Source organism: Argiope bruennichi, chromosome 4 (genome assembly GCF_947563725.1).
Source record: "Argiope bruennichi chromosome 4, qqArgBrue1.1, whole genome shotgun sequence".
In the NCBI taxonomy this organism is placed as follows: Eukaryota; Metazoa; Arthropoda; class Arachnida; order Araneae; family Araneidae; genus Argiope; species Argiope bruennichi.
Genome location: NC_079154.1, coordinates 100,986,172 through 101,002,902, shown reverse-complemented (window position 1 = coordinate 101,002,902; position 16,731 = coordinate 100,986,172). Strand labels below are relative to the sequence as shown.

Here is a 16,731-nt window from a genome sequence, read left to right as displayed (position 1 = left end):
AAAAATGGCTAAATAGTTTATATAAAATTTTATCATCCTTTGATTCTATTATGTAAATTTTGAAATTTAACAATAAAGGATGAAACATAGTATTATAACAAAACACATAAAAAAATAAAAGCTAATTTTTTTATGAAGAAAATATTTTTATTTTTGCAATAAAAGAGTTTATAGAATTTTTACAAAATTTATCATTTTGTTACAAGTACATCATTGCATATCAACTTGACTCTTTCTCATTTGAGCTAATTTTTCCTTCCACTTTTTTGTTCTTTCCTCCAGGCCTTCAAACAACTAAAAAAAAAAGTTATTTAAAAAATTAAAATTATGTTTAGGCTAATGCCAACAAAACTATTTTGTGGATACAATTTTCTGTCATCTCCCATTGTTAACTATGATGCATATGTTTATGAATGCACTTCATAATGCACTTATTTTTTTTTTCCTTCCAAGATTGATTTATGGATGAGTTCATGCTATTTTTTTCATGCACACATAGAGCCCAGCCATGCCAGTACAAAATTTTTTCTCTCATATAAATTATTTATGCTTAGATACTTGGAAAAGATTTTTTAAGTTGAAATTTTCATAATTCAATTGCTACTCTTTTTTACATGGAGTTTGTTGAAATGAAATTGATTTGATTTGTATTCAATCTTTGAATTTTCAGTACAAAAAGTAAAATAGTAAGAATTTTTAAAAATAATTCTAGTAAAGGTTGTTGAGCACTTTTATAAAGGAGCCATAAAGATGTTATATTCTATTAGCCTGTATTATTCTTTTCAATCTATGTAATGCATATAATTTATTTGCAAGTATAGCTTTTAAAATTATTCCATGAAAAAAAAATACATCTACATAAAATAGGACTTATATTATAATTAATGTCTTTTCTATACAAAAAAAAAAAAAATGTCAATATCTTTACCATTTTAAGTTTAAAGTATAAAAAAACGGTTTTCTGTTATAAAGCCATTTTGACAAAATCAGTATAAATACTTGCAATAACAAGCAATAACTTATTAAAATACAATGAAAAAAATTTTTTTTTCTTGCACACTTTACTTCCACAAGTGCTTAAATTTAAATTTTATTGAAGAACAAATACTATTAATAAAGTTGTAATGCTAAGTGTCTACTAAGTAAAATATTCTTGACACACTAACCCTCAGTGAACAAAAAAAATTATTCATGCATTTCCAGAAATTCTCATTTCTGCTGCACAGAATGCCGTGCACTGTTAATATTCCATATGTATAATGAAAAAAATCTTATACAAAAATCCCCCCCCTTATTTCAATTCCACATCAAATCACTATTAACATAGCAACTAAATGAAGAAATGCTTTCAAATGGGTTCCCACAGAAAACTGAAAAAAATTCCCTGTGTTTTGCTTGTATGTACATTCAAGATACAAGGAAATGTGCAAATAGCACTTGTGCTAGTTATAAAGAATTATGATTTAAGGAGTGGAAAAAGTAAAGAAAAGAAGCAACATTATTAGAAATAATAGCATTTATATGTAAATATAAGAAGGTTTATATTTACATAAAAAAATTCTCTTTATTTATTATCAAGAGTTTAACAACACAAAATTTATATATTAAGGTGGGGGAGAGGATATATTATTTCTCATGCTCTTTAATTGTAAGTCACACAAAATTAAGGATTTGAGCAAAATAAAACATGAAACATTTTATTATCATGATACAAATCATTTAATGATTACTTAACAAATAATTATAACGAAACAAGAATACTTTAAAAAAAATATAGTGGGTCAAAAACATTTTATTAAATAGGAATAAAAAACTTTATAAAAATATAGATCACATAATTTTTCAGCAGTACATTTATTGACCTGTTCAACATATAAAAAAAAGCTCTTTGTGTCATTTAAAGTATTTTTCTGATTGGAAGTATGCTGTTGTTGTTGTTTCTGATTCCAGGTGGTAAGCTGCATTATACTATCTTCATGAAACCAAAGATCTATAAAAAGTCCAAAAACAATAGCGAATCCCTTAAAATCTCATAAACAGTAAAATTTAAACATATGATTGGGAGAGGCTTGATCTGCCTTGCACCAAGGACATTCAGCAAAGATTCTATCCATGTTGGAAGATGAGGGATTTGGTGTGTCCACTCAAAATATGAGAGAAAGCTGTTTGCTGTTTTCTAGAGATATTCAGACTGGACACCAACCTGGATTCTTACCAAAGTACCAAGAGTGAGCAAGTGGAACTCTCCAAAGTGCACTCGATTCCATCTTTTTGAAAGAGGAGATTTCAAAATCAGTTAATGTTGCATCATCATGAAATATGTTAGCTGAGGCAGTCTTAGCTAAGTTATCCGCTATCTCATTACTATTTAAACCAACATGTGAGGGGACCCACTGAAAGTGTATAGTGTTCTGAAGAGAGGCATTAAGGTCTAAGATATTCATGCTAATCTTGTACCCCACTTTCGTCCAATGAGAAAGGTGCTGTATAGAAGCACGACTGTCCATTCAAATCCAAATGTCCCCGAAGATAATTTCAGAGGACGTGTTGATATATTGAAGTCCCATACAGATTGCAATAAGTTCGGATTTGAATACAGAACAGTTGACAGGATTTCTAATCAAAATATGGTTAGCGCCTTCAGGAATCCCAATGTGCACTCCACTACCAGAAACGCCACCATCTCCTTTTCAGAGCCAAAGACGGACTGCTTTTGGTAAAGGGAAATGAGCAGCTTCCATAGGCCCTTGGACACCTAAGTTGGAAGACTGACTTAAGCCCTGAATGCCTGCAGACCTAAGTTGAACAAAATGGAACAGCCTTCAATGCCTTGGGTGACCCTGCTAGGGGAATATTGGAAGTATGTGGCTATCCCTAATGGTTTAGAAATTAGGTATTGGACCATAATTAGAATGACTCCTTTCTATATATGCTATAGCTAATTCTTGTAAAAAAAATTAATAATAAATCAGAGTATTTGTCATTGAATTACAAATTCACTCATAACTGGGGTAAAAAGAAATGTTATTTCTTGATCTTTTAATAGAAAACAAAGTAAAAAAAAAAAGTACAAGTCACATTAAACTCAATTAACTACTCAAAATGATATTCAAGGAAGAAATGATTGTGGTATGTTTTGAAGACCTCTGAAATAGTGTTTAACTCATCAGTTGGTATTGAGCTTTACATAACAAGATCTTTTACCAGGTGCCTTCACTATTTCAAATCCAGAAGATAAGCAGATATAGCTATAAGACTATCATGTCCCATGATCATTTGAGAATACATTGTATTCAAAATGTGTAAATAGGGAAGAAAAATTGCGTAAGGGCACCATTATGTATAAATTATAGGCCCTGAGTTGAGAATATTTTGCATCATATTGGAAAGTACACACTTCAAAATTTTGCATCATATCAAATATATTAAGCTTTAAAGCAAAGATAAAGAGTCAGTCAGCAGATTGTCAAGAATATAACAGATCTGACATATTGATCTCCCCTTCTCCATTTCTCTCTAATAAGAGATCTGTGGGGATATTTTCATATTTCCCTCACCTCCAAAGGCTCCATACCAAATATTGTTACTTTTGTTGTATTTTATGTATCATTAATCCTGCTTTTTCTTACTATTAGAATTTGGTGACCTTATATAGTATGTCAATAAAAATAATAAGGATGAATGTGTGTGTGTGTGTTAGCAGTCTATTTAATCTGCAGCTACCAAGTGTACCTCAAAGTAACTTAAAAAAAAAAAAAAGTGTAAATTTGGTGTTTTCCCAGAGCAACTTACGAAAAGATACTTAGTACAATGAACAGAATGGCATAAGGCTTCTATAGTAATGAGTTATATGACTATCAAAATTGAAGCTTAATAATTTTTTGGTGAAGAAGCTATTAAGAGACCAAGTTATGCAAAATATTTAATTGAACATTTAGTAAGCATTAATCATGGTGAACAAGTTGGTCACAAAAAAGTAGCTAGTTTACAAAAATTTAATATATTTGTCTTAGATATCCATATTGGAATTAATCCTTCTAATATGTGGAAGTATACTAATACAAAAACAATTTGAAATATTTCATGTTTTACAAAATCTTAAAGCATAATATTTAATGCTTTAAAGTCAGCATTTTCTAAAATTAATTACTTATAAATATGTTTTTTTGTGATTAAAAGAAGTATGAAAATGCATATTTACCCGAGGGTGTACCAATTTTTCAGGGTTATTTTTCCAACTATCATCAACTTTTAAAGATAATTTCCCATCTGAAGAGCTGTTATCAACTCCATTTTGTGTACTATCAGTTGGTGCCTAAATAAATAAAATTTACTGATTTATATTACTGATTTTGTGAACACCAAACTGCTATTAGCATTGTTCTAGTTTCTTATATTATTACCACATTTGAAGAGTAATTATTCATTATTTGGCAACAACAAATACATTAACTCTAAAAATTAGTAATATTATATCACTAATATTCTTTCATATATAATAACAACCATTAAATAAAGGTCAGTTAAAAAAAAAAAGAAACCCCAAAGTATTATTATTAATAAAAGAAATAAGTAGAATTGCATCAAATAGCTTTAACCACATTTTTTACAAACTCAATACATATTTTTGAATAAAAATTGAATATGATAGCATTTTTTATTTTGAGAAATGAGATTTTTTTTTTTGATATCCTATTAAAACTTAACACAATTAAAAATTCCATAAAATATTTTAACCTCTCAGGAAATTAAGAAATTTAATATATTCCAAATAATTGAATATGATATAGAGTTCTCAATATATGAAGAAGGTGTGTGAGTGTGAATATTCCAATTTTTAATAACATGATCTCATAACTACTTTTATCTTGTTCCTAGTCTTCCAACAAAGCCTTAACAATAAAGAAAGTCTTTAGGATGTCTATCCAAATTATTGTTCATACTTAAAATAATAGCTTTAAAAATGGTTAGCAAATAATAGAGACCAAAGTTAAAATGGCTGGATTTCTTTGCATTTAAGAATGGAAAATTTAGATAATTTAAATATATAAATTAAACTTAAGAGTGAATTTAATTTTTTCTCATTTACACAAGAGGTAATTGATATCCTTATAAGAGAATTCAAATAATTCTTACAGTACTACCTTTGAAAATTTAGCTCAATAAATAAAATTCTGTACAAAAATGGCAAAACCAATAACTGCATTTCAGTATGAATATTTATGCCACACTTTTTGTTTCAGTATATGCATTTTAAAAATTTCTTTGATGATATGCAGATGGAGTTCATTAGCATAAGAGCCAGATATTGGCTAGGTTGCACACATAAGAAGTAAAATTTTAGAGTTTATTAATTTTTAGCAGTTGAAGCATTGATGAAAAATCATTTCAAAGGAAATGAAAAAAATGTCCAGACATAACACTTTAAGACCACATTATAAATTAAAAGTGTTCTCTCTAAAAGGAAATAAGATATTACTGAAACTCTACCAGTAAAAATTGGAGTTAGAACACACCTATAAAATATTTGAAGTTGCAGAAAATTTGGAGTTAAAAAAAACACTTTTAAATAATAGAGAAACAAGAGTTGTTTCACCAAGAGGAAACTGACTGAATACATAATAAAATATTTACATTTTGGTATCTGGCATTTCTTAATGATATGGCATGTTCAATTTACATTTAAACATTTTTAACGTAATTAATTTATATTACATTTAAAAAATTGACTTTATGAAAGCAAAAATGAAAAAAAAAAAAAAAAAAAATGTTTCTAAGTTCAATATATTGTTTTTCATTAATTAAATTTTTACTTCAAAAAATTTCTTGCCTTAAATTTAGCATCGTAATAATTTCAGATTGTGAGAAAAAGATTTTTCGTCCCCATTGAAAAAATATCTCAAGAATACTACTACGCTTTTGTTTTTCTTATTTGGTTTCTGGTAGCATTACATGTTTCTCTAATAACAGCTGAACCACAACATAGCAAAATACTGAAAAATATCTAACAGAAATTCTGGATTTTCAATAGAAATAAATGTTTATACACTGAATAGAATTTCCACACACACACACACATATATATTTGTATAAATATTTATAACTCTAGTTGAGTCAAAAAGTAACCACTGACTTCACTCATATATAGAAATATAAACAGAAAAAAAAAAAAAAAATGAAACTTTCATCAAATCTCATTATGACAGAAATTCATGTATATCTTTAGGGAAAAAAGATTAAGCACTCATCAGTAAGTCATATATTATTCTTTTCTTCTTACTCTGGAAGTCTTTAAGTGTAAAAGAGAAGCTTAGTTAAAAATATGATATAGGAAAGAGGATAAAAAATAAAAATATGGAAAAACTAAGAAATTTTAACAAGTTTAGCATCAATAATTTTGATAAATCACAACTTAGCTATTAAAACCTTTGAAAGTGTTGGAGCAGGTTAAAAACAATTTCAACTCCTAAAATTTGACAAAATGGTAGAAAAAGCATTAAAATGCATAATACCAAAAAGAAATAAGAGCATGGCTATGACTGAGTTCCTCGTTAAGGATAAAGCTAAATATGGCAGCAATATAAATATTTCTGAGATTGATATAATTATTTTGTTCTTATTATGAAATGGCAACAATCAAATGTAAATGAATGCCACACAAACATTTCAAACTGCTTCACTGTAAGTTTCTAAAGCTGTGCTAAATCCAATGTTTTGTTTGGCTATTTAATGGTGCTGCAAAATACTTGAAAAAGGATTTTTGAACCACCAAAGCTTTCACTCAGCAAGAGGAAAAAAGATGTAATAAAATTAAGAAGATAGAAATATTTATCAAACAAAAAATTTAATCATGAAAGTAGGCAAGTAATTACCAGATAGGTAATAATTACAATTTACCAACGGAATTTCATGAAATATTTTTGATATAATAATGGAATTCAAAATAATTTTTTTCCCAGACCATTCAACTGCTTCTTTGGGTATTAATTCTGAAATAAAATTTCCACATCCATTTTTATTTCATAGTTTATGTTAATATTTTAGTATGAAACACATCATTCATAGAATATGATTAATGATTTCAAGAAATAATCAAATATTCTATGAAATAACATTAACATAAATATAATTTTTAATTTTCTCATGCAGTACTTTGAAGTAGAGAGTTTTTACAAATTCATATTTTTTTGTCTTGTCAAATAACAAAGTGAAACTTTGATAAATACATTCCATATTAATAATTTGACAGCCAGAATAGTCAATAATCTGGGAGAACAAGCTGGCTGATATAGGCAGCTAAAATTTATTTCATAATATGATAATAACCAGATTATTACCTCATATTTGCTCTTACCCCATACTCTAGTTGATTTGAAATCTTGTTGAACAAATGAGGATGCATTTATATTTTCTATAGCTTTTGCTCGTTTCATTTGTTCATCTACAGTCAGTTCCACTATGCTTTCTGAAATTGATTTGTTGTCTGCAGCAGACGTTTTAAAGCCTTTTTCTTTCAACAAAGCATCTGCATTAGCTGAATAAAAACAACAGGATCTTAGAAACATGAAGTAAACTAAGATATTTTAGGGATATAATAGTAGAAGGGATATAGAGGTAACAAAGTATAAATTAAATGGTTAAAAAAATAATACATTTATCTTATGGTATAGCAAAATGTTATCAGAATAAATTCTAAGAAGGAAAATGCAAAAAAGCACAGTTTAAAGAAATTAATGGATGGAATAAAGGAGAATTAATTAATTATAATGAAATTTGTATAAAAATATCATTTAGCAATTCTTTAAAACTACATTACAGATAAGAATGAGAAAATGGGAAGTGAATTTAAGTATAGTTGTTATAGGTAATATTTCAATGATTCCAAAAAAATACAAATTTAAAATGAAATTTTTTCTAAAATTTTATTTTAATTCATATAAGAATACAACAAACTAGGTATTGAAGAAGTGCATGCAATATATAAGGTCAGACTAAAACACAATTAGAAGAAAATAATTAATTAAAACATGATGGTAAATGAAAACTGAACAATTCTTTCTACTGCTAAATATAAATATTTCACAATATACAGTTCATTTTTCATATGCACGAAATAATTTTCTTATTCTGTATCTTTATTTATAAAACAAATCTTTTAGTAAACTAACATAATTTGACACTAAGATTAAAAACTGAGCTATGCTGCAAAACTTCAAAAAATATTTATTTAATTTGTATTTCCAGTTTTTAAAGAAAGGACTATCTGATCATTAATTCTAAAAATTTAGATAAATTAATATTGGATAACTAATTAAAAATTTATTTTGCAATGATATGCTGTTTAAAAAAATACCTACAAAATAAAAATAAAAAATGTATGCTGTCATATCTAATTTTTTTTATTTAATTAAATAATTTCATTACTTAAAAAGGAACATTTTTAATAGTAATTTCAAATTGAATTATTGTAAAAATCTAAACTTCTATAACAGATTTAGTTGCAAAACTCGGGCAGATAAATTTTGTTTCTGACAATTTTTCTTCACCCATCTTGCAACAACATAAACTTACATACATGCATATAAAAATCTTGAAATATATACCTGCAGCTCTCAAAGCAGCTTGTAGTTTAATATTAAGCATGTCTTCATCCTAAAATATAAAAACATGATTATTTATGATAGAGGCATTTCTTCTAAATTGTTTCATTAATTTATTATCACAAATAAAATAATAATTTTCAAGACTATTTTTTGCAATTTAATTTCAGAAATACTTAATAGTTCCTAGATTTTAGAATTAAATATGCCCTTATTTCAGATATTATAACCTTTAGAAAGGCAAATGCAGTTTCACCCACTATATTAAAAAAAAGTACAAATCATATAATCCACTATTCTATTTATATATAAATCATTTCGATATTTTTATAAAATATTTAAATAAAAAAATTTATAAAATCTAAGAATGTGTATTCACAGAAAATAAAGCTAGATGGTCCACTCCTCCTTTTTAAATTTTGATATTCATAACTGGCATACAGTGTTAGTGGCCCTTCATGTATATTGTATTGCTGACAAAATGTCCTAACTGAAGCCATGAAGGTTTCACTATTCTAAAGACAAAGTTCTGTTAGAAAAGTACAATTAACAGAGGCCAAATGTCAGAACAGCTCATCAATGAAATCAGAACTCTTACAGGTACAGTACCTATATTCCTTTTTTATTGGACAGCATTAGTATAACTTGTGGAAAAGCAGAGGTTCCATTTCTCATTTTTGTATTTTATTGAAATCACAAAATAACTTATTAGCAAAATTATGTCATTATGACATATTCTTTATAGACACCTATCAATTAAAGAAGCTCAATTTCAACAATCCTGCACATATAAATCAATTTTTTTAACTAAATGAAAGTTTATGATTTTTCTTCAATGATTTAACTAAATCATCTGAGACTGCTCTTCATCAACATTTCATATATATAAATTTCACAAGCAATAAATTCAAAGATCAATAAGTTTCAGCCAAAAATTTAAAAAAAAAAAAAAAAAGATATTGGCACTTTGGGATTATCCTGTCAACAATTTTCACCAAAGCGTGTTGAAATATACTGTTTTTTTACTCTGATTGATTCGAATTTGGGATTTGCCTAGCACCAAAAAGAGTGCAGTGGCATATTTTCAAGAGTAAGGGATAATTTCTTCTAAGAAAATGTGTGTTGATGGCCATGATATAGCACTGTATATCAAAACTGATAAGCAATGGCGGTGCAATGTAAAGGGGCACAATAAACGAGTAGCTATTCAAAAAGGCATGTGGTTGGATGGCTAAAAAATTTCAAGTAAAGATAAATATCCCTAATGATTAACTAAACTTCTCAGAATAAGAAATCTAATCTCTTATACAATGTGGCTGTTGCAAAATGTACACAAAAAGGTTTCTCACTGAACAAATGTAAATACAATGTGTTATTAAACTTTTCTTAATATTTTATTCTTTTTCTAAATTACATTTTTGTTGATTAAATATAACAACCAAAATATGTATTATAGTTCATATTTTTTAAAATAACATTTAAAATTTACTGATAGATATGTTTTTTTTTTTATGTTTATAATTTCTATCAAAATAGAAAAATGATGAGTATAATGTGTGCAACATTTTTTTCAACACTGAAGAGATAAATACTTCCTGGAAATATATAAAATTCAAATATAGAGCTAGATTATATTCATCAAAATGCTGCATGAATGATTAAATGAGGTACTTATTTCTATTGTTTAGTAATTAAAAATGACAAAATTTAATTTTAAATTTTGAACCATGAAAGATGACTATTAATATTTCATTAGTATAACAATAACAAAATAAAACAATAGAATTAACAAAGTCAAATTCAATACACCTACCTCATTTTTATTTCTTTTATCATTTCCTTTGTCAGCTTTAGATCTAAAATAATATGGATTTATTGTAATTATTTCATACAAAAAATTTTCATCTTATATTTTCCATTTATAATTAGAAATTTCATAATAATTACATTAAGATTTCATAAAATATTTCCATATAATTTTATTTTATTTCATGTTTTCATGAGCATTTAAAGTGTTTTTTTTTAAATATTTGAATACTAATTATATGAGAATAAACTTATTTAACTTTTTTATAAATAAAATAAGCATAAATTACTAAGCACAAACCTACCTTCGTGGTGATAAAGACATAGATCGTGAATTTCTTCTTGAAATTTTGGAGCTCTGACTCATTGAATCACTTCTAGACCTTGAACGAGACTTCCGCATATGCCTTTCTCGACTATGTGAATGGGATCTGCGATCTCGCTTATGTTGTTTTGACTTTGACGAAGAATGCTTTTTTCTACTAGTCTTGTAAGAACGATCATGAGACCTGCTTCGAGAATTTCTGTCTCTAGAATAAGATCTACTTCTTGACTCATGTTCTTTAGAATGTGATCTACTTTTGGAATTTCTATTTTTTGAGATGGAACGTGATCTGCTAAATGATTTTTTCTCTTGAGATGGAGATCTATTCCTTCCTTTATGTTGTCGTGAATGGTTTTTGCTTTTAGATTTGTGACTTTTGACAGGTGATCTACTACGACCTTTACGATCACCAGAATGCTTCCGCCTTTTTCCAGAACGTGATCTAGATCTACTTCTTGCATCTCTATCCTTAGATTTTGACCTTTTTCTTCTTTTCTCTTTGGATTGACTTCGATGTCGGCTTTTAACTTTATCATAATCTGATGAATTATGAGAGGAGGTAGAAGAGCTACTATGCAAAGAATCAAAATTTTACCTTTAATGAAAAAATTACAAATTCTTCATTATTAACTCCCCCCCCCCTAAAATTACTGCAAAATATAAAGAATCGCCAAATTTATCAGATTCACATTCAAAGAAATATTTAAAAGTACACTTCAAATACTATCATTTTTAATAATATAACTGAGATTGTAATTATTTCAGTTAAACAGAATAATCAATATCCAATTTAATTTTTGTTTTTAACTCTGCAGAGGGAGAAAAACAATAGCACAATTTACATATTAAATTCAATAATAACTTCTATTAAATTTAAATTCATCTGATTTCATTAAAAGATTAAAAAATATATTATAGCAAAATAAAAATATATAATTATAAGAAATTAGACAGCTTGACTTTTACAATAAATAATTTAACGTAATACAATAATTACTTTCTTAAATGCTTTGTTTTAAACAACAAAATGATACAAATATTTGCATTTTTTAAAAACAAATAAGCAAATTTGAACATTGAAAATCAAAATTCAAATAAAAATATGTCACTAGATTGTATTTTAAGAACTTTTTTTAACTCATCAAAAATAAAGCCAAAATTATTAGCACATATTATTAAATTTTTAATAACATATTTTAATTTTTAAAAATATAAGAATAAAAAGCTTGTTATTTCTCCTCATAAAAATATAATGAAAGCTATTATCCTCATTCATAATATTTTACTTTTTATACTTCTTGAATTAATAAGAATTTTAACTATTCTCTTTAATAATTTTTATGGTAAAAGGCAGAAGGGTAAAACAGTCTTAAAATAAATTACAATTTTTAGCTATTTACCTTATTATATTGTATGGTTGAAAGGGAAGATATTCAGCATTTAAATTTTTACCATAGAATAGAAAGGTAGACAATGAAATCAATATTTAATCATACCTGCAGTTCTTGACAGACAAAGATTTTTGGTGCTGGTTATGCGGTTATTTGAAATGTAAGCTCGCTCTATGGCTAATTTAACTCGAATTAATTTCAATTTGACATCAAGAATAAAAATTTATGTTAAAATGGAAATTAGCAGTATTTTTTTGACATTAATATTCAAATTGCCAATATTTAAACTAACTTTGTATGAAATGAACAGAACAAAACTCGCTGATGCTGTGATATTATTCCAAATGTTCTGTTTCAAGCCACAATTACATTTTAAGATTTCAAAGAGCTTTACTAAGAATATATTTATGATTAATTTAATCAAGATGTGCACATTGTTAATGCAGCAAAAAAGTACAAAAAAACTGATGAAAAATCTTTATATCAAAGATATTTAATATTCTTTTCGCATATATTGATAACATTACCTGTGCCGGCGGCTCTTTTTTGCCTTTTTTCTTTTCGAACGACTTCTAGAAGAACTATCGGAATCACTTCCGTAGCGTGGCATAAGTAATATAAACAGGAATACAGAATTTATTTAAAAAAACAAGCAGGTTAACTTTTCTTTTTTTTCCCAACTGTACAGATGGCACATATTTAATACATTTGTATGAAAACACAATTCTTACATAAAACATAAATAAAAACAAATTACAATCGATTACGATTACACGAATCACGATACGATTATAATTAGCTAAATAAACATTTCTTTAAATTTTATAAATTGAAAAAGATGTTTTCTTTCTCAGTAATCGTATCAGATTTTTCAAAATTTCTCAGTCATATTTTATTTGTATGAATGCATCTTCAAATGGCTTTATTCAAATTTCACTTCCTATTGGGTTGTTACAGTAGTGAAAAGAAGTGAATCGATTATGCTTTCATTGGACTCGTTACGACGGTGTTGCTGATTCTACTGATTTCGGTTGATTGAAAATTTTTGTTACAAATTCATTTGAAGTTGGCTGTGATCCTTCATCTGGAAAGGAAAAATACTAATTTCTCTTAAATTATGGTATGTATAACGCGATTATTTAATCTAAATATCTATATAGAACTTTTTCAAATTATGGATGTTAAAAGATATGATATGCATTGTTACCATATGTATATGAATTCGTATCCACATATCATCTTAATCACTCATCATTTTCTTAAGTGTAAACCATTCAGCTTGTAAATTGTATTATCTTTGCTCTATCTATTATTTATTTATAATTGCTGCATAATAATTTTATAATAATGATGCAAGTGTATTTATATATGTTTTTCTTGAAACGTGCAAGACCCTCGCATTTCGCTCATCACTCAAGTCCCTTGCTTTTTTTTAAAACAATTTTTATAACTTGTTACGATGAAAAAGCTGATTGCAATCTGGTTAATGTGAAGTTTAATGGATCCTTTTGAATTTAATAATGTTTTAGTTGGATGCATTTTTTTTTTGAAAGACTCAATGTGTTATAACTATTTAGCATATACTCATTTTTTCAGCATAGCACGGACGAGGTCATTTTGATTTCAAATTTTCAGCACTTACTATTTCCTATCTAATTAGCTATTTTATCTTAAAAAATTAAATTTAGAACTATTTTTCCATACCGTTTCTGCCTCCATTTTCTTCCCACACTTTTCATTCTTATAAAAAGTAATTTATTTCTATACGAAAATATTGAAATGCTGTGAAAATTTATATATAACATAATTTGCATTTGAAATTTTTTAGTAGTAAGCTTAAATTTACAATTTTAAGAATTTTTTTGTTCTTTATATACATATTCAAAAAACGCTTTTATCATTTCTCCTTTTGAATAAAATATGTTTTTAACATGGATTTCAAAATGATTTTTATAACTGGATAATGCATTGTTAGGTTAATACTTTTCTCCTTTATATTAGTTACTTCATCACATGGAATGAACACTTAAGAGGAAAATGATATGATTTGAACAAAAGCTTAATAAAAGTTTGAAACCCTAATTAGATGATTAAGATATTAAATTCTGATACATATTATAGCAGTCTAGTTTTAATTGCTAAGCAACCAGGATGGTTGTATGATGGAATTTGTATTGTTCAGTCCTAAGGTCATTAAGTAGGTCTAAAGTCTGCTATAAAGTGAAAGTAAGTCATTCCATGCTTGATTGGATAAGGAGGGAATTTCGGCAAAAGTTGTGTATACCTACTTAAAAATTTTAAAGAATTTTTTAAATCTGGAGTTGGTTTTCAATGTTTACTCAAGTTTTTTAATATTTTTAATTTCAGGCTGCCCACAAAACATTTAAAATAAAGCAGAAATTGGCTAAGAAGATGAAACAGAACAGACCTATCCCACAGTGGATACGTATGAAGACTGGAAACACAATTAGGTATATATTTGTTGTTTAGTTACTGTATATTAGTAGGTAATATTCTATTTACAGACTATTATTGGGTAGAAATTTAACTGTTTTTAAAGATTATGAAATTAGATTTCAGCTTATTTTAAGGATTCAAGACTTTTAAATAATTGCAACTTTTTAAATGAAGGGGGACAGTGTTATAATTTGTAAAAAGCTTATGTGAATAATTGACAGGAGGATCACAGTCCAGCGCCAAGTTTGTTTATAGATTGTATTCTTGGTATTTCATGCTGTGAATAATAATGCTTAAAGTACAATAACTGCTATGAATTATTTTGCATGCTGGACAGCACCTTTAACAACATAAATATTTTATGCTCTTTTAATATTTGTTTACATATTTGAAAATTTATTAGATTTCATTTTTTTTATCCTCGTGTATTTGATATTTAATTGTGCATATTTAGAAAAGTATGCAATGTTAAATAATTACTTTTTTTTCCTGTTAAAATGATTTTTACTTGTATAGAAATATGGTAAAATTATAGTTTAGTGTTCCTCTTATTTCACCAAGGATACCAGCAGTAAAAAATCAACAATCAAAATGTTTGCCCATATAAACAATACTTTGAAACAGTTAGTCACACATCATTTATAAAAAAAGTTACGAGATTTATTGATCATGATTATTTTTATTTAAGAACACTTCTTTTTGAAACTTTATGGGTTACAATTGCTGAATTTCCTTTGAATTCTGGAAGTAACGAACTTTTGCAAACCAGCTGCTATGACAATAAAATTCAAACACAAAATGCTTTTAGCATCTGTAGAAGGTACCAGGCATAATTTGTTACCCTTAAAAAAACAGCCTGAGGCTTCATTAGCTCATTAAAATTAAGGATTCTTAAAATAGCAACAACAGCACTAGGGAAAATGAAAACACCTGCTCCTAATAGCTTTATGACTAGAATTTGGTGCTATTCTCAAGAAGAAATTTCAAGGAAAAAACATTTTCTTATTTCAAATAATTCTTCATTTAAAAAGGAACAATTTCCCTTTTTTTAAAAGGCAGCGAAACTTTTCAGTGATGTGAACGTTCTGTTAAAGCCATATATATTTCGAAATGTAGACATAGTAGTCTCAAATACAATATCCCTCGTAATATTTTATGATTATAATATTTTTGATTATTTCAATTATCAGATATCGTATTATGGAATACACACCAACTTATCGATTAATCACTGGAAATTCTAGGAAAAAAAGCCACAAATCACAAAGAATTTCATTACGTGAAGATGAAGATGACAAATGATTAAAAAAGCTTGAGTAAATGTTTTTGTTATGACAGACTTCTTAAACAGATTTTTTAAAATTAGAATAAAATAATTCAGTAAGAACTGCAAAAGAATAAATATCTGCTCATAGTAGTTCACTTTAACAATAATACTGAATGTTTTAGTAGCAGTAATATTAATTCTGATTATAAAATATTTAATTAAATTCTTTAATGTATGTTTATGTGTCGCTTATTTTGAATTTTCATTTTTTTACAAAATTTTTGTCATAGATATATTACTCAACAATCTAAAAATATTGCAAAGAAATGAGTGTTAGAGTTACTAGGAAAATTATTCCACTTTTTTTGGGTTATCATATTAGTGACAAATTTGGACACATTAAACTAGGATTAAACCAGAAATATTTACACAAATTATTAATTATGCTTGTTTTATTCTTATGTTCCTTCAGAGAATAAAGACAAATGGGATCATTTTGAATTATTTTTTTCTTATAATATATAATTTGTTGATCTTGTCTTTTGGTGTCAATTTTGATAGTGAAAATTAAATAGATATAATTTTAACTTCTGTAGACTTGTTTTAGATTTGTTTCATTTTTACATATGTTGCTGTGTAATTTTAAATAAATGCTCATGCATAAAATTAATAGGTAAAACATGTAATTTTTAATTTTTCTGTTTTAACCTTTTAAGATTCACAGTCCAGCTCCAAGTTTGTTTATATTTTGCATTCTTGGCGTTTCATACTGTGAATATTAATGCTAAAGTACTTTAACTCATATAAATTGTTTTATATGCGGTACAGCTTTAGCAATACTTTAAGAATTAAGATGTTTCATAGTATTTAGATTTCTTATTTATG

The 16,731-nt window shown here is 26.8% G+C and overlaps 1 protein-coding gene across 3 annotated transcripts; it reads right to left on the bottom strand.

The window, feature by feature from the left end:
• Positions 1-137: 137 nt before the first annotated feature.
• On the bottom strand, positions 138-12,866 carry LOC129965453 (serine/arginine-rich splicing factor 4-like). Of its 3 annotated transcripts, none has more exons than XM_056079326.1 (7): positions 12,650-12,866; positions 10,712-11,302; positions 10,414-10,456; positions 8,604-8,652; positions 7,338-7,534; positions 4,202-4,315; positions 138-294 (listed from the first exon to the last, which is right to left on the bottom strand). In XM_056079326.1, exons 1-7 carry the CDS (start codon positions 12,730-12,732, stop codon positions 211-213), a joined length of 1,161 nt encoding a protein of 386 aa, XP_055935301.1. In that variant the 5' UTR covers positions 12,733-12,866; the 3' UTR covers positions 138-210. The 3 variants fall into 3 exon arrangements, 2 of the variants coding, with proteins under 2 accessions (XP_055935301.1, XP_055935303.1); XM_056079328.1 differs by having other exon boundaries at positions 10,712-11,299; XR_008784214.1 differs by having other exon boundaries at positions 259-294; positions 7,355-7,534.
• Between the last annotated feature and the right edge of the window lie 3,865 nt (positions 12,867-16,731).